Source organism: Dipodomys merriami, unplaced genomic scaffold (genome assembly GCF_024711535.1).
Source record: "Dipodomys merriami isolate MVZ:Mamm:240054 unplaced genomic scaffold, mDipMer1.0.p SCAF_172, whole genome shotgun sequence".
Taxonomy (NCBI): Eukaryota; Metazoa; Chordata; class Mammalia; order Rodentia; family Heteromyidae; genus Dipodomys; species Dipodomys merriami.
The window spans coordinates 813,173-832,484 of record NW_027203071.1 but is presented as its reverse complement, the minus strand read 5'-3'; the positions used below and the strand labels follow the sequence as shown (position 1 = coordinate 832,484).

The window sequence follows — 19,312 nt, the reverse complement described above, 5'->3', positions numbered from 1 at the left end:
GCCAAACTCAGCATTGTTATTATCCAGTTTTACAAGTGAGGAAACTGAGTCACAAGTTAAGCAACTTGCCAAGGGCTGTGTAACTCCAAGTGATAGAGCCAGGGCTTGGAATGAGTCTGGTGTGTGCCCACAGTAGGTGTTTAAAATCACTAAGCTATCTACTTTCTCAATAGGATTGTGGTTGACTGAATGCAGTACACAAGTGTATGATGAAATATGAAATAGCCATAAGCATAATGTTTTGAGTAGTTTTTCATAAAATAGAATAATGTTTCTTATATAATATTGAATGAAAAAGATAGAACACAACACTTGTTAAAGAATATGGTCTTCACCAGGGTATGGACATACACTTAAAGGATTGTTTGTCTCTTGTGAAGAAATGTGAAGTTTTATATGCTTCCTCATGCTTTTTTTTTTTTTTTACAGTTTTTAAGCATTCTGTAATTAGCATGTATTTCTCATACAATCAAAGAAAATACTTGGTTTGGGGAAGAAAATACCTCTAGGCTGAAGATTCAAAGGGTCACTACTCAAAGCATTAACCCAATCATACATAGCCCATTGTGGTGGGGTTCAGAGTCCCACGAGGCCAGGCTGTGCTAACACACTATGACCAGCCCTGGAGAAACAAGGCTGAGGATCATTCTGGGACAGAAATGATAGCAGGGCCAATCGTGCTGCCCCATCCCCCTGAGCTTTCCTGAAAAAGTGAGGTTATTAATGAATGGGACTAAAGTCCATGGCTGAATGTGTCAGAATCAAATGGAATCATCCATTCTTGAATCTCTGCCTTAGTGATATTGGCCAACTTATTTATTGTTGCTAAGCCTTTTATTTCCTCAATCTTGATAATGTGACAGTATTATGCTATCCTTATATATAACATATTATTTAGATATATTAACTTGGTTTGGGTTTTGTGAGAATTAATGGACAGAAAACATGTGAAGTCTACTATTCCTTAAAGGATTGCTTCAAAAAGCTAAGAAAACATATTTTTGTCTCACTGTAGACAAAGAGCAAAGCTGAGATTATTTGACATCATCTCTAATAAAGAAACAAAATATAGTATTGCTATTTTAAAAAACAGGTCTTTTGAATAGGTTTGGTTAATTTAATTTGGCATGGTATGTGGTTATGTTATGCTTTAAGTTTCATCCAAGAATACTAAACCATAATTCTTGTTGGAACCTATTCTAAATTCTCTTCAAACACATTGTTTTCTGTCAAGCGAATTCTAAATTTCAATGCTAGTATGTGTAAACCAGATAAATCCTCCCCTGATTCGAGATGATTTGTGTTTTCTGAGCATGCTCAGGTGGTTCTGTTAGAGTATTGGGCTTTGCTGCCGAATTGTTCCATTATGGGCCTAACATCACAAGCCTTAAATAAATAGTGGAGATCTCAAAGGGACTTCCTAGTATATTAGATAATAGTTTGATTATTAGAGTTGACATCAACAGTGTTTTTCACTTGTAAAAGAATCTGGGTGCTATTCTGTTTCTGAAGGCTATTCTGTTTCTGCTAAAATATGTGAAAATACTATAAAATGGTAATAGCTACTGAATTGAAGGAGTGGAAGTAGAGGGGAGGTTTTCCCCCTCTGATTTTATTTCTTCCTGTTAATTTTTTTCTGTTATGATTTTTGCTTTTATGAGAAAGATTGAGTATGACATAAAGCGATGATGTGGCCACTTGGTGGCAGTATGCTATGAAGAATAAGGTCTACATTGCTTCATTTCAGCCTAATAATTAAGCCTTTTGTCACAGACTTGCTTTCACCTCCAAGAATCTTGTTTATAAGTTGTCTTTGTGAAATTACCCTCTCATAATTAAGCACCTCTTTAAAATGCCTTTAATCTAATTTAAATGAACACGCCTAGTTGATTTGAAACTAGGATAACGAATAGACTCTAAAGGAAGATTACTTTTCTTCTTTATTACAGCTAATAAAGCCCTGCTCAGATATGAAAATCATTTTATATGATGCAAATTAATAATTGGATAAAGCTTTATTGCCAATAACCACCAGTACTTTATGCAACAGAATTACATTTGCCTGTATAAAGTACAAACCTCACTACTATTTTTCAATAAAAATCCTAATATTAAAAAAGTGAAAATAAAAGCAACATAGCAGTACATGCCACAAATCTGTGATTTTTTTTGCCAAGGTAAAAATTGTGTTTCATTTCAATGTAGCGTTTCTGTTCTTCACATTTCAAAATAATGTAGATGTGGATTCCTGCTGGAGCTGCCTATAAAAGAGCTGTCCTATGAGATACTGATTAAATGAAGAAAACCTGGCTACTGGCCATGAGAATACAACTTTAATCTCTCATATTCTGATGGAACCCTATGCCAGGGAACAACAACATTTCTAGTTGTCCCAAGTCCTAGAAAACCCCCTCCTCTCACTATAGAGAAGACAGAGCAGCGTAGGAAAGAGCTCTGGGCTTTTCTTATGTTTTCATCTTCTAAAATTCCTCATCCATTGTTCTTAGGACACTACCTTTCAATCAAACCCAAGCTTGCACCCAAATTAGTCTTCTTCAAAAAGTTCTGAAGATATCTAGGAGCACTTTCCCTGGGGGGAAAAAAAAGTGTGATCCACTTCATTAAGAGAATCTCACAGGCCATATAACTTAACATGAGCCCCTGAAGGGCACCTCAAGATGTGACTTCTCTCTGGCCCCAAGATGAATTTGAATATCAATATCAGAATGACTGAGTAAATAAGGCTTGAGGGGTTCTCAGGGAAGCAAAACTTAGCACCATTTTCAGAAATGCCTCTTTCAACTGGGGAAACTGTTTTTGAGGTCACGTAGGAGTTATTAATTATCAAGGAGATGAGCAAGGATGCTCCTGGGAATCTTATGACTTCAGACTGAAAGTAAGTGAGCTGCCAAGACAGCTCATCCCTATCAGGTCAGAAGCTTTCATTAGCAGGGCCTTGGCACACTTGATGATAACACAGAACTGCCAAGGCCAGTGCCAGCAGGAAACGAACAGACATTTCATCCTTTGAGTTACAACTACTAAGTGACAGCTAATCAAGACACAGGAACCAGGGGCCAGGGGCTCATGTTGTAATCCTAAATACTCAGGAGGCTGAGATCTGAGGATTGTGGTTCAAGCCAACCCTGGGCAGGAAATTCCATGAAACTCTTACCTCCAATCAACCACACATAGAAAAATGCCAAGTAGAACTGTGGCTCAAGTGATCGAAGGCCAGCCTTGAGTGAAAAAGCTAAGGAACAATGCTCAGGCTCTGAGTTCAAGTCCTAGTACCAGCAATGAGAACATAAGAAAACGACCACAAACTAACATACAAACAAACAAAATCAGGAAGTGGCGCTGTAGCTCAAGTGGTAGAGCGCTCGCCTTGAGCTGAAGAGCTGAGGGACAGCGCCCAGGCCCAGAGTTCAAGCCCCACGACCGACAAAAAAAAAAAAAAAAAAAAAAAAACAACGAACAAACAAAATCAGAGTATCTCAGACAAGCCAAGAGAGGTGAATAACAAACCCAAACTCCTGCAGAGACAAAGGTGACAGTCTCAGGGTCCTTCAAGGAAATATACTGCATTGGATCCCCTCTTGGAAGAAATCAAGTAGAAACCAATTATTGTGCCTTTTCTGGCTCCTTGGTTTTTGTTCCTAGAAGCCCCCTGAAACTATTGGACTCACTTGAAGCTTTACCAACCCTTAGCAGTTTAAATTGTGCTGGAAGGACAATGTACCCAACTAAAGAAACGATGCACCCAAAGATGTACCCAGTTAAAGAAAAGGCACACGTTAAAGGCCATTTCTTTTATTCCACCATTCAATTCTATTAAAGTTACTGGTTTCTTTTAGATGTCACTAAACAGGGGAGAAGGACTCTGAGATACTGGTCCTCCTCATTGCCAAATGTAAGAGGCTGATGCTCTTTTCTCGTGGTTGAAGTCCTTCAGGTCACATCAGAATCATTCCAACATGATATCCAGACTTCTGGGATGCCAACTGCGTCTGTGTTCAAAGAACACCTCACTTCTGGTAAGGAAATTCCACTGAAAAGGCTGGTTGGACAATCCTGTAATCACATGGATGGAAGGCAGAGATTGGGAGAATCATGGTTCAGGTCCAGTTCAGGCAAAGAGTTACTTAAACAATAAAAAATTAAGCATGGTGGCACAAACCTTTCATCCCAGTTACCTGGCAGGCATAAGAAGGAGAATCAAGCTGGACAGTGGTGGTTCATGCCTCTAATCCTAACTACTCATGAGGTTGAGTTCTGAGGATCGTGGTTCAAAGCCAGCCTGGGCAGGAAAGTTTGTGAGACTCTTATCTCCAATAAACCACCAGAAAACTGGAAGTGGTGTTGTGGCTCAAGTGGTAGAGCACAAGCCTTGAGCTGGAGAGCTGAGAGACAGCGCCAAGCCCCGTGGCCAACATTTAAAAAAGAAAAAGGAGAATCACATTCTCTACTGATCCCAGGGAAAAAAGGGAAGTTTGTTTTTTTTTTCATTGAAAAATAACTAAAGCATAAAGGACTGGGTTATAAGAGGGAGGGAGGAAGAGAGAGAAGGAAGGATAGAGGGAGAGAAGAAGGAAGGTTGGAGGGAGAGAAGGAAGGAAGGAAGAAAGGAAGGAAGGAAGGAAGGAAGAGAAAGGAGATCAGGCTAGGATTTCCTGGATAGTAACCCCACACACTAAAAAAATCAAATCAGTTGAAAGTTTCTGTGTAATAAGATGAGTCATGTGCTAAGAAAATACGTTTCTGTAAAAAATCCTCTGCAAAGTATAAAAATCTACATAAAATTTAAGGAAAGATTTAGGCAATTTTGCCAACTGGTTTTGTAAGACATATTTGTATTTAACAGGTGCAAGGCTCTAGTACCACAGAGAAAGAAAGAAAGAAAGAAAGAAAGAAAGAAAGAAAGAAAGAAAGAAAGAAAGAAAGAAAGAAAGAAAGAAAGAAAGAAAGAAAGGAAGGAAGGAAGGAAGGAAGGAAGGAAGGAAGGAGGGAAGGAAGGAAGGAGGGAAGGAAGGAAGGAGGGAAGGAAGGAAGGAGGGAAGGAAGGAAGGAGGGAAGGAAGGAAGGAAAGAAGGAGAGAGAGAAAGAAAGGAAGGAAGAAAGAAAGAAAGAAAGAGAAAGAAAGAGAGGGAGGGAGAGAGAGGGAGAGAAAGAGAAAGAAAGAAAGAAAGAAAGAAAGAAAGAAAGAAAGAAAGAAAGAAAGAAAGAAAGAAAGAAAGAAAGAAAGAAAGGAAAGAAGGAAGAAAGGAAGGAAAGAAGGAAGGAAGAGAGAGAGAGGGAGAGAGGGAGGGAGAGAGGGAGGGAGAGAAGAAGGGAGAGAAGGAGGGAGAAAGGGGGAGGGAGGGAAAAAAGAAAAGAAAGAGAAAGAAGAAAGGAAGAAAAGAGAGAGAAAGAAAAAAGAAACTTGACTTTTCTCTGTAGCATCTGTTGTTCTAAGCAGTGTGAATGTCCTATCTTGGCAGGAAAATGAACAATAAATTTGTCACATAAATTTTGTCTCACACAAACAGTTGAAAAAAAGACCACAAATAAAACCATCATTGTGATTTGGAGACCCATTAGACATTGTCACAGGCAGTTAGGAATTCTTACCCACGTCAGACAAGTCAAAAGAAGTTTAGCACTAAACATAGTCATATAAAGTGTGAGTGTACAAGTTGACCACAAGTTGCTGGAGAAGCACTTCTAGAAACCCACTGACCTCAGCCAGTGTTTTCACATAATGGGTTTCCTGGGTGTAGCCACGCAACTTGGAAGAGCCATCCCTTTAGGCTCAAGTTGAAGGCTGACTTAGCTTTTCCCTTTATTTTGAGATCAGTTCTGTTCTACTTTGAGTAGAAACCAATGGTGATATTTGTGTCATATGAAATGCTTTTAAAACTGTGTTTATTTCCTTTCTTTAGACAATAGGCAAGACGTTGGTCTCTTATCAGGAATGGTCTTTTTTGCCACCTTGCTGTCAATTCTTTCTTTGATTGGAATATTCAACAGATCACTGCGAATTAGGTAGGTTTTTGTACAATTGCCATTTTCTGGTTTAGACTGTATAGGTGTGCATGTATGTGCTGTCAAAATGTATTCAATTAATGTATTTACTAGAAAAATATTAACATTTTCATTTAAAAGGATAGATTAAAGGACTGATTTAGTAAGGATCTATCTACCCCACACTCTTTACAAATGCCATTTCATTTAGTCCTAACAATGAGTCTACCAGAAAAGGTCTGTGGTCCACTTTACAGATGGCCTATGCAAGGCTTAGTCCTAAGCTCAATTTACTAAGCAAGACACGAATCCAGTCTCAGCCAATGTCAGTGTCCATGCTCTGCTCTCTCCTTCTGCCACAGTCCTTGTGCTGTGCAGCAACTTTACCATTGTGTCTAGATTCTTTAGAGTGGCCCTAAGCCACTTTAGCATCTCCCAAACTGAGTCAATGACAAAAGCAGTATGGTAAATCCTGAACTCACAACTTCATTCCCAGTTGCATTGGTGTTTAGGAATCCAATTCAGACCAAAGCCCTTCTTCCTTTAACCAGTTCCCAGTGATGCATATGGTATTCGTAAAGATCTAGACCTATTAAAAATGAAACTTCAGGCCAGGCAACTCAAGAGGCTAAGATCTGAGGATGTTGACTTAAAGCTATCAAAAAGCTGAATTGGAGGTGAGGAGGCTGCCTTGAGCAAAAGAGTATGAGGGCCTGAGATTAAGTGTCAGTACTCTCTCTCTCTCTCTCTCTCTCTCTCTCTCTCTCTCTCTCTCTCTCTCTCTCTCTCTCTCTCTCTCTCTCTCTCTCTCTCTCTCTTCAAAATCCATATATATTCCTTAAAGCAGTCATACTTTTTTTGTGAGTGTAGGTTCCATGAATGTCTGAATTCCCAGATTAGATTTTCAGTCAATACTGTTCTGCCAAAATAAACATTTCTCAACAGTTTTTGTAGTGGACTTACTTGGAGAAGCCATAGGGAAATTAAGTTCCTAGGTACTTTCTAACAGAAAAGACCTACATTTTAATTCATATTTCTTTAAAAAAACAAAACAGGGAACATCAATAATCTGAGAAATCAAGAATATATTTAAATAAAAAAACATTTAAATTTATCATGTAAGTCTCTGCCCCTAGTATGCTCCACAGTTGTGTGGGAAGTAATCTCACTTCTTTTCTTCCACTATTGTCCCCTCATTTCTTTTTTATATATACGTTTTTAATTGTAAAAAATACTGTACAGAAGGGTTACAGTTATATGAGCAAGGTATCAAGCATTGTTACCTCCTCCTTTGTTTTTCCACTACCAGTCCTTCCCTCCCACCTCCACAACTACCCTCCTTTCCCCCCGCCTCCAACCTAAATTGTAAAGTTTGTTTTTTCAACATAGTGTCTTGTGCATCTCATTGTTACAATGGGTAAACCTGTATCCCTATTTAAGCATTTTGTCTTTTCCATTTCCCTCCCCAAATTACAAAAGTGTATATACAAGATGCAAGGCACCGATGTCAAATACAGTGGAAACAGGGGTTATACCATGGAGGAGAAAACATGCAAAGAAACAAATACTTTACAAACAATAGCAAGAAAGAAAAAAAAAAAAACACTTGTGTCCATATCTTGAGGTTCATTTTGCTTAACTTCATCTTATCTGGTCATATGTACATAGCTTTTGACCATTTCTACTTGTCCCAGACATATACTAGTTATTGCAAATAAGGGAAACCATGAGACCTATGTTTCTTTGGGCCTGGCTTACTTCACTTAATATAATTTTTCCAAGTCTTTCCATTTCCTAACAAATAGGGTGATATCATTCTTTCTGATGGAGGCATAGAATTCCATTATATATATTTATATGTGTGTGTGTGTGTGTGTGTGTGTGTGTGTGTGTGTGTGTGTGTATTACATTTTCTTAATCCATTCATCTACTGAGGGGCTTCTGGTAGCTTTAGTATGGTCTCGTTTGTGAACATTGGGGTAAATGCCCAAAAGTGGAATTGCTGGGTCATGGGGGAGCTCTATGTAAAGTCTTTTAAGGAACCTCCATACTGCTTTCCAAAGCAATTGAACAAGTTTACATCCTACCAACAATGCAGTAAGGTTCCCTTCTGTCCACATCCCCTCCAGCATCTGCTGTTATTAGAGTTCTTCATTATAACCATTCTAACTGGAGTGAGGTAGTATCTCAATGTTGTTTTGATTTGCATTTCTTTTATGGCTAGAGAGGTTGATCATTTCTTCATATGTCTATTGGCCATTCTTATTTCCTCTTCAGAGAAGTTTCTCTTTAAGTCTTATTTATTTATTATATTATTTATTGGGCAGTTGTTTCTTTGAGGATTTGTTGTTGGGGGATTTAATTTTTTGAGTTGCAGGTATATTTTAGATATGAGACCCTTGTCCGGTGTATGACTAGTGAATATCTTCTCCCAATCCATGGGCTTTCTATTGATCTTGATAGCTATGTCCTTTGCCATGCAGAAGCTCTGCAGTTCCATGCAATCCCATTTGTCTAATCTTTCTTTGATTTGTTGTGTTTCTGGGTCTCAATTAAGAAAGTTTCGGCCTGTGCCAAGGAGACCTAGGGTTTCTCCTATTCCGTCCTGTAATGTTTTCAGAGTGTCTGCTTTGACTCCGAGGTCTCTGATCCATTTGGTGTTGATTCTGGTGCAGGGTGATATATAATGATCTAGCTTTAGTTGTCTACAGGTGATTAACCAATTTTGCCAGCACCATTTACTGAAGAGGCTGTCTTCCATTCTATTTTTTTTTAGCTACCTTATCAAACATTAGGTGGCTATAGGTCTGTTGGTTCATTTCTGTGTTTTTTTTTTTTTCTATTCCATTAGTCCTGAGGTCTATTCCTGTGCCAGTACCAAACTGTTTTGATTACTATGGCTTTGTAGTAGAGTTTGAAATTTGGAATTGATATTCATCCAGCACCGTTCTTTCTGTTAAGGATCTTTTTTTTTTTTTTTTTTTTTTTTTTTGCTTTCGGGGTCTTTTATTGTTCCATATAAATTTTTGGATTGCCTCTTCTATTTCCTTGAAGAATGAGGCTGGAATATTGATAAATATTGAATTGAATTTGTAGATAGACTTGGGAAGTATTGCCATTTTTACAAGGTTGATCCCTCCAATCCAGGAGCGTAGGAGGTTTTTCCACTTCCTAAGTTCTGCTTTGATTTCCTTTATCAGGTTTTTAAACTTTTCAGCCATGCTCTTCTCATTGTTGGCATACAAAAAACCATTGATTTTTGAGGGTTAATTTTATACCCTGCTACTTTGCCAAAGTTTCGAATCAGCTCGAGTAATTTGGGAGTGGAGTCCGAGGGATTCTTTAAATACAAGATCATATCATCTGCAAAGAGGGAGAGTTTTACTTCAGCTTTCCCTATTTTACATCTTGTCTTATTGTTCTAGCTAGGCATTCTAATACTAGATTGAAGAGAAGTGGAGAGAGTGGACATCCTTGTCTCATTCCTGAGATAAGAGAAAATGGCTTTAATTTTCACCTTTAAGTAAAATGCTTGATGTAGGTTTGTCATATACAGCCTTTATTGTATTGAGGAATGTTCCATGGATTCCTAGTTTTTCCAGAACCTTCATCATAAAGGGGTGTTGGATCTTGTCAAATGCTTTTTCTGCATTTATTGAGATGAGATAATCATGTGGTTCTTATCCTTGCTCTTGTTAATGTGATGAAATTTATTAATTGATTTGCATATATTGAACTAGCTTTGCATCCCTGAAATGAATCCTGTTTGATCGTAGTATATAATTTTTTTTGATGAACTGTTGAAGTCAATTGGCCAAAATTTTGTTGAGAAGTTTTGCATCTATGTTCATCAAAGAAATGGGTCTATAGTTCTCTTTCTTTGATGAGTCCCTGCCTGGTTTTGGTATGAGGGTTATGATGGCTTCATAGAAAGAGTTTGGTAGTGAACTTTCTCTTTCAATTTCATTGAAGAGTTATAGGAGTATTGGTGTGAGTTCCTCTTTGAAGGCCTTGTAGAATTCCGCTGTAAATCCATCCGGTCCTGGGGTTTTCTTTGATGGGAGGTCTCTTATTGCTGTTTCTATTTCGATGTTTGATATGAGTCTGTTAAGTTGGTTTAACTCATCTTGGTTTAGTTTGAGCATGTGTATATTTGCAAGAAAATGGTCCATTTCTTCCAGATTCTCAAACTTATTAGCATAAAGCCTTGAGAAGTATTCCCTTATAATGTTCTTGAATCTTGGTTTTTTCTGTGGTCATGTTTGTATTTTCATTTGTGACTTTGTTAATTTGGATGTGTTCTCTTCTTTTTCTGATAAGATTTGCCAAGGGTTTGTCAATTTTGTTAATTTTTTTCGAAGAACCAACTCTGTTTTGTTCTTTCTATGGTTTTGGGGGGTTCTAATTAATTCTGATTTAATTTTAATTATTTCTTTCCATCTACTGGATTGGGGTTTATCTTGCTGCTCTTTTTCAAGGAGGTTTAGATGTGTCATTAAATTGTTGGTTTCAGATCTCTCCAATCTGTTGATGTAGGAGCTCAGAGCTATAAACTTGCCTCTGAGTACTGCCTTTGCTGTGTTCCAGAGGAGCTGGTAATTTGTGTGTTCAGTTTTGTTGAATATCATGAACATTTGAATTTCCTTTCTAATCTCTTCCATAACTCACTGGTGATTCAACAGTGTGTTGTTCAGCCTCCACGTGTTACATGACTTTATGTGGTGGCTTTTGGTGTTGAGTTCTACTTTTATTCCCTTTGGTCTGAGAGAATGCAGTGCATAACTTCAGTGTTTCTGAATTTGGACAAGTTTGCTTTGTGACCTAAAATGTGATCTATTTTGGAAAATGTTTCATGTGCTGCTGAGAATAACATGTATTCTGATGCTGCTGGGTGAAATATTGGGTAGATGTCTGTTAAATCTAGTTGATCTATGCAGTTGTTTGGATCTGTGGTTTCTCTGTTGAGTTTTTGCTGGGTTGATCTATCTAGTGGGGATAGTGGTGTGTTAAAGTCCCCAACAATTAATGTCTTTTGATCTATGTGAGATTTGAGGGAAAGTAGTGTTTCTTAGATGGATTTGGGTGCTCCGTTGTTTGGTGAATAGATATTTAGAATTGTAATATCCTTCTGAAGGAGAGATCCCTTAATTAGTATGTAGCAACCTTCTTTATCTCTTCTCACTAATTTAATTTGAAGTCTTATTTTATCTGATATTAGGATTGCAACTCCTGCCTGTTTATGGGGGCCATTTGCTTGGTAGGTTTTATTCCAGCCTTTCACTTTCAGAATATGTTTGCTATTATGGGCAAGGTGTGACTCTTGAAGGCAGCAGATAGAAGGATCTGGCTTTTTAATCCAACTAGATAGTCTATAACGCTTAATTGGAGAGTTAAGTCCATTAATATTGAAAGAGTGAGAGGTGTTTGGTAGCTCCTGCTAGGTTATCCACCTTCTTGGTGGCTGTGGCAACTGGTTTCTTCCTATGGTTCTTGGATCTCAGTTTAGGTGTGGTTTCTTGGCCTTTATTATCCTCTTGTTGGTTTTGTATGTGTAGAACATCTTTAAGTATCTTTTGTAGGGCTGGTTTTGTGGAGATATATTGTTTCAGTTTTTCTTTGCTATGGAAGGTTTTTATTTGGCCTTCCGTTATGAAGGAGAGTTTAGTTGGGTACAGTATTCTTGATTGACAGTGGTTTGTCTTTAGGGTGTGGCATACATCATTCCAGCCTCTTCTTGCTTTAATTATCTCTGCTGAGAAATCTGAGGTTATTCTAACTGGTTTCCCTTTATAGGTGATTGATCTTTTCTCCTTGGCAGTTTTAAGGATCCTTTCCTTGAATTGATCCTGTGCAGATTATAATGTGACGGTGGGATATCCTGTTCTGATATGGTCTATTTGGGGTTCTAAAAGATTATTGTCTCTGAATAGGCCTGTTTGGGAAGTTCTCTGCTAGGATCCTGTTACATAAATTTTCTAGGTCATTAACTTCTGTCTCTAGGTGCTCCTCTACACCCATTATCCTCAGATTAGGCCTTCTGATGGTGTTTTCCAAATGTTGAATAGATCTAATATATTTCTTAGATTTGTCTTGGATAGTTGTATGTTCTTTCTCTATAATATCTAGGCTGGCTTCAATCCCTGAGATTCGATCTTCTGCCTGGTCTAACCTACTGTCAAGACTTTCTACTTTGTTTTTTATTTCCTTTTCTTCTAATTGGTCAGCTTTGATGGCTTCAAATTCTTTGTTGGAGCTTTGTTTTAGATCTTGGATGGACTTCTTCCTTAATTTGGTGTTCAGTGTTTATTCTCCAATCCCCTAGTTGATTGGTTATGGTTTCCTTTGACTCCCTTTCCTTCTGATGGGCTCCATTCAGCATTCCCTTTGTGGTCTCCCTGGATTCATTCAGCTATCTGTTTATGGATTCCATGAATGCCTCTATTGATCTTTGTCTAGTCTCATCCTGCTCACACAATTCCTGTATTACTCTTTGATTAGCTTCCTCACACTCATGCCATTTCTGTAACTTCTCTTTGACTGTTCTCAGCCTGCTCACGCAATTCCTGTATTACTCTTTGACTGTTCTCAGCCTGCTCATGAAATTCCTGTATTAATCTTTGATTAGCTTCCTCACACTCACCAGATTCCTGTATTAATTTTTGGTGAGCCTCATCATGCTTGTGAAATTTCTGTATTTATCTTTGGTTAGCCTTCTCTTGCTCCCTATCATGCTCACACTGAGTCCTTTGCAGGCTTTCAATCTTTTCATTCACCATGTTTGCCAATAGTGTCTGTAGAGCTTTATGGGAACTCTCCTCTGGATTATTCATTAGCTGTTCTGTCACCTGATTATCATGAGTGGGAGTTGAGATACCTGGACTTGCTATTTTTTGTGTGTTTCTCTGGCTTGTTCTGCCCATTTGGCATGAAAGTAACACCAATTTCGTGCTATTTTAAGGGAAGCATCAACCAGAGTCCTGTAGTGGCACAGTCAAAATGGCTTCAGATACAATCTAGTTCACCAGATACAGTCTATTCAACATCACAAACAACTCTGGACTAATGGGCTAAGAATATCAAAGATGGATTCAGCAAACCAGAAATTAATAGGTTTAAGGAGAATTGTGGGGGAAAATAGAATTAGAGTGATGTGAAGAGGTAAAAGGAGAGTGAATTTAACCAAGTCCTAATCTCTGAGAGGAAATGGATAGAACAGAATGAAAGGAGAGAGATAAAGAAACAAGAAAAAATGAAAAAACAAAAACTTAAATTTAAAAAATGAAACACTTAAAAATTATGTAAGCATAAATAAATAATACTGATAGAAGAAAAGGATAGGATGAGAGGAGGAGATAGATAAAAAGGAAAAATGAAAAAATAGAAAATAAAAAGTTTAAAAATGGAATACTTAAAAATTATAGATATAAGGAAATAATAATACTATTAAAGAAGTTAAGCCTAAGAAGTTGTGAATTGAGTAATCAATTCTGAATTAAGTATGTACACAAGAAGGATAAGGTCTAGTACTTGACAATGGGTATATATCTGGGGATGAGCAGAACAGCAATTAAGTCATGCAAAAAAAAAGGACCAAAAGTTTAAATGAAATTTAAAAAAGCCAAAAAACAAATTCTCTCTCTCTCTCTCTCTCACATACACACACACACACACACACACACACACACACACACACACCCCTAAAGTAAAAATTATGAAAGAAAAATATAGAAGACAATTTTTTTAAAAATTAAAAAACAATTAGGTAGAAAAATGAGTTATTTGATTTTTTTGGGGGGTGGGGGGGAGATCTTGTATCTCCCCTGTGTCCATAACCAGTCTCTTAGTTGAGTCTCTGGTTTGCTTGTAGTGTTTGGTTTTCCTGTGGCTTCATTGGTTTAAGTCAGTTTGTTTGAGTAGACAGAAAATGCTCTTCCTTACCCAGAATTTTGTGATCCTCTTCCCAGGCTAGTTCAGTGGGAAGGAGATCTGTTTTGAGTTTCACAAAAGAGAAGATGGCTGTTTCCTCTAGATTGGAGTTGCTGTGATGTATCTAGGTTCTGGGTAGGGTAGAGGCCTATCAGCAATCAGTAGCTTTTCTCCTGAGACACTCACAGAGCCCAGCCTGGAGCCATTCTCAGGGTTTATGTTTACTGAGTTTCAATTGTTTGTCTTTTACCCCTCCTGCTGTCTAGGCTGCAGTGGGGAGGGGCAGCCTCTGGCTCAGTTTACCCAGGGAAGAAAGTCACTCCTCTGGGGGTAGAGATACCTCTGCCTGGGAAGAGTGACTTTTCCCTGGCTAGAGCTGAGCCTGGCAGGTCAGGTTAGGTTCCTGTGACCTGCTGAATGGCTCCTATTATTTTCTTCCAAGGCCTGAAGTGGAGCTAGCTGCTAGAGCTGGGCCTTTGTCAGTATCAAAGATGGAGTTCTTCTCCGGTGGTGGGGGAGGGGCTACCTTCCCACCACTGCACGGTGTGAAGGAGTAAGGATGTGTTGGGGTGTACTCACTCCAGCCTCTTGGTTTCTGGGCCATCCCTGGTCTGCAATCAGCAGGATAACGATGTCTGCTCCGTGTCAGTTCTTGCTGGTGGTGAATAGAATCTGCTCGCACACTGCATCTGGTGTCTTTGTCCCAGGGTCTCTCTGTTGATATGGTGGCTCTGGCAGCAGCTGCCGCCTCCACCATGGACACCAGCAAGTGCTCAGATCTGTCTCTTTGACCAAGATGCCTGGTGTTTTCCTCTCTGGCCAAACTCTCTGTACCGTGATGGTACATTTGGTGTGATTCTCTAGCCTAGGACTCGTTCACTGGAACACTAAAACTGCTTTTTATGCGAGAGCTTGTTTATCCTCTAGCTTCTCCTCTGCCATCTTCCTCCAAATCAAGATCAAGTTTTGAAGCCATGCTGGGCAAGAAAGTCTGGGAGATTCTTATCTCTCACCACCGAAAAGCAGGAAGTAGAGCTATGGCTCAAGTGGTAGAGTGCCAGCCTGGAGGGAGAAAAGCTAAGGGATAATGTGTGCACTCCCTGAGTTCAAGCCCCAGTATCAACACAAAAATAAATTAAATTAAATTGAAAAATAAGTAAGTGGATAAAAAAAATGTACCTGACTCTAAAGGTCCTTGAAATCAAAACAGTTTCTCATAAAAACATTCATGTTTATGTTATTAGACAAGTGTCCTCATTTGTAATTTCAAATAACATTATGTTTTTTGTTTTTTGCTTCTTTTGTGCAGGTCCTGGGACTTGAACTCAAAGCCTGGGCACTATCCGTTAGCTTCTTTTTGCTCAAGGCTCTACCACTTGAGCCACTGCTCCACTCTTTTTGGTGGTTACTTGGAGATAAGAGTCTAACAGACTTTCCTGCCCAGGCTGGCTTAAAACCAAGTTTCTCAAATCTTTGCCTCCCAAATAACTAGAATTACAGTATGAGCCACTGGCACCCACTAAAACCTATCTATTCTAAAGAAAACATAGAATGATAATAATAATTAAGAGAACATCTATCAGTAAGGAAAAATTTGAACCTGTTTTAAATACTGAAAGGACAAATCACAACTCAATTTGGATTTAAGGAAACACAATAATTCTAGGCTAATTTAATTATTTAAATGAGTCTTTCTAAAAGGATAAAAGAATTGTTATAGTTATTTTAATATATAAGTAGATACTATTATCTAATGTACATAATATATCTAGTATGCATCTAATATACCATATTTTATAAAAGTTTACATCAGAAACAGAGCTATATAACAAAAGTAAAATATTTGAGATACAATGAAGCAAGAATGGGTAAATATTAAAAAATATATATTCTCACAGAATCAGCATGCTATATGAAAACTTTATCACAATACCAGGAACTATATCATAAAACAATGTGTAAATATATATTGAAATAATTTTACCCTAAGACTAAGGTCAAATTAAACTTGAGAAATTCATTCAGCCATTTTGATTGTTATTTAATAAATATGCTTGAGACTCTGCTTAAATGAGCAGGTCTTACCTGTTGTCCACAGCCTCGTAACACATAAAACTGCCTGAATACAGGTTAGCCTCTTCTATGTGCCTGATACAACTTCTCCCAAATCAATTTATACTGTCAGAGTGTGCAAACTGCTTTTAAACAAATGGCAGAGCCAGGTGCTGGTGACTCACTCTTGTAATCCTAGCTTCTCATGAGGCTGGGATCTGAGGATTGTGGTTCAAAATCAGCCCAGGCAGGAAAGCCTATGAAATTCTTACCTCCAATTAACCACCAAAAGCTGAATGTGAAGCTGTGGCTGAAAATGGTAGAGGATTAGCCTTGAGCACTAAAGCTCAGGGACAGTGCCCAGGCCCTGAGTTCAAGCCTCAGGACAAGCAACACATACACACACACACACACACACACACACACACACACCAAAACACCACCAATAACAACAAAATCCCCATATATGGCAGCAGCCAGGAGTAGCTGTGGGGCAGGAAGTGGGATGTGTCCAGTTTTCTCTCTGTCATCTCACTTTAGTGATCCATATAAGCCCAGTCTTACAAGTTTCCCACAAGCTGTTCCCCAGACTCCTCTGCCACCCAAATAAAGTATGGAGACATCGTTACCATCACAACCCTATTTGGAAAAATTCAGAATGAAAGGGGCTTGAATTACAGGGTTTGATTATGTAAGTCTCTTCTTCAATATCTAGTAGTTAAGGTTTCCTTGGAAACAGAATATCCCATAATTTTTTCGACTTTTCACCGCTGGTGTCTTCTGCTCATAGTGGGTTGCCATATTTAACATGGCTGAGCTTCCCTCACTTTTCCTGAATGTAGGGTGGAATGTAGGTTTGCATGCTCCTTCTGACTTAACTTACTTTAAATAAGAAACAGAAATCTTAATTCTTGTATCAATTTTTATTGTTCATTCCACTCCAGTTAACTAACTAATCTTTTAGAGCCAACTGTACCACCCTTAAAATCTTTCTCATGTATTATTTCTGGTTTTTTAGAATTAAGAGAAAAATTTTACCGCTAATACCGAAGTGGCTTCATGAAGATATTCCTAATCTGGAAAACAGCAATGTTGTGAAAATGCTACAAGTAAGCAAACACCAGCAAACAAAACAGTACTCGGGGGTTGGGGATGTGGCTTAATGGTAGAGTGCTTGCCTAGCAGGCATGGAGCCCTGGGTTTGATTCTTTAGTACCACATAAGGAGAAAAAACCAGAAGTGGTGCTGTGGCTAGCCTTGAGCACACAGAGGCTCAAGGACAGTGCCTGGGCCCTGCATTTAAGCCCCAGAACTGGAAAAAAAAGATAGAGAAAGAAAAGAAAAGAAAACAGTACTCAGGAGATGTAAGGCAGGAGGAGTACAAGTTCAAGGCCAAGCTGGTCCACATATCAAGGCCCTGTTTCAAAAAGAAAAGAAAAAGACTGATTAGCAATTGGTACCAAGAATGCATGAAGTCTAATAATGATGAAAACAGAAACATCATCTATCTATCTATCTATCTATCTATCTATCTATCTATCTATCTATCTATCTATCTATCTATCTATCTATCTATCTATCTTTTTCTCTATATATTTATATAATTAGCTGGCTATAGCTGGGAGTTATTTGGTCTGGGAGGCTAGCCATCAGCTGAAAGGCCTCAAGTCCAATTATGCACAGAAAAGTCAACAGGTTAAGCCTTTCCACCCTTCTGACATCACAGACATGTCTGAATTATGCACAGTCATCCTCCGTCCTCCTCTAGAGTCTCAGCACAAAGTGTGTAGCACAATCTCACCCTCAATATGTAAACAACATAGAAACCTCTTCCTCTTTTTCTAGTTAAGTCACAAAGTATTTTCTGTAGTAAGGATCCATAATATTAACAAAAAATTTCAGGGCTGGAGCATGGCTAACGTGGTAGTTCCTCCTCCCCGCCATCCCCCTATATGAGTTTGATTCTCTTTACTGCCATTGAGAAAAGAAAAGAAAATTCCATGTATTCTAAATCTCAGCAATTAAAAGGCTGTGAAATTATACTCAAGTTAATAATGTAAGATTCTTCTTTCTCTTGAAAACTTTTGAACCAGGAAATGTGCTTATTTTTATTGTTCTTTTCCTTCAGTCTCCTCTTGGGGGAATTTAATAAAGATTTTGGAAGCCAGTAAATTAACAAAAGACAAAAGGTGGAAATCATTTGGGAAGATAAACAATGTGAGAAAAGGGAGGGGGAAAGGAAAGTGGGGGAGAAAGTTCCAGTGTTTTTTCTATTATCCAATTGGATTCTTGAGATAGCTTTTGTAAAATGAAACAATGTCCTGTTTTTCTTTCCCCTTAGGAAAAAAGTGAATGTGTGAATAATTATGCCAGTGAACAAATCCTTTATGTTGATCCTGTGATTACAGAGATTAGAGAAATCTTTCTTCCAGAACACAAGTGCACAGATGACAAGAAGGAAAGGGAGACAGGAACTCTGGAGAAAAGAGACATCCTGCAACACGGGCCTCTAGTCACAAACCCTACAGTTGTGTATATTCCTGATCTAAACACTGGATACAAACCCCAGGGTTCACTTTTTGCCCATGGGGGAAACCATCTCAGCAACAGTGATGAAGTAGATTCTTCAGTCCACAAACCACCAGTTGATTCCTTAGACCTGGAAAAGAATGGCAAGTCAAAAGAGTATCTTCCCTTTGCCTTTCCAGTCTCAACTATGACTCCCCTAAGCAACACACTAATTCTGGAAGAACTGAGACTCCTTTTCAATCAAGGTGATTGCCTTACTCCTGATATGCAAGACTCAACAGAGGGAGAAGCCAGCAGTTTTTTGGAAAAGGACTCACCCAGTGAAACTGTTCCAGAACAGACCCTACTGCCTGATGAATTTGTCTCCTGTTTAGGCATCATGAATGAGGAGCCACCATCCATCAGCTCTTATTTTCCACAAAATATTTTGGAAAGGCACTTCAATATGATGTCACTTCTGAAAAAATAGAGCTGTGTAGTCACTATCAACCATAGACCATCACTGCCAGGCATTCAGAAGTCGGATTATCCCTCATTAAAAACATAATTCTGCCTAGGAAGTCCCAAGGTAGAACATGCTTCTGGAGACACACACGTGCGCGTGTGCGCGTGCATACACACACACACACACACACACACACACACACACACACACACACACACTAGCATTATTAAAGATCCCAATGGAATTTTGGGTTTGGGAGGGTTATCAGTCTTGAGGCTTGAACTCTGGGCCTGGGCACTGTCATTGAGCTTTTTTACTTAAGACTACCACTTAAGCACACTACCACTTGAGCCACAG

General features: G+C 38.6%; 1 protein-coding gene across 1 annotated transcript in view; it reads left to right on the top strand.

Annotated features, from left to right (window-relative positions):
• Il23r (interleukin 23 receptor) overlaps window positions 1–19,056 on the top strand; it is a 60,151-nt gene extending 41,095 nt beyond the window's left edge. Inside the window, exons 7-10 of the mRNA XM_070025748.1 lie at window positions 3,948–4,037; window positions 5,922–6,024; window positions 17,000–17,090; window positions 18,323–19,056. Of these exons, the coding sequence (XP_069881849.1) occupies window positions 3,948–4,037; window positions 5,922–6,024; window positions 17,000–17,090; window positions 18,323–18,979 (941 nt within the window). The 3' untranslated portion in view covers window positions 18,980–19,056. The remainder of the gene's footprint in view (window positions 1–3,947; window positions 4,038–5,921; window positions 6,025–16,999; window positions 17,091–18,322) is intronic.
• Window positions 19,057–19,312: the final 256 nt, after the last annotated feature.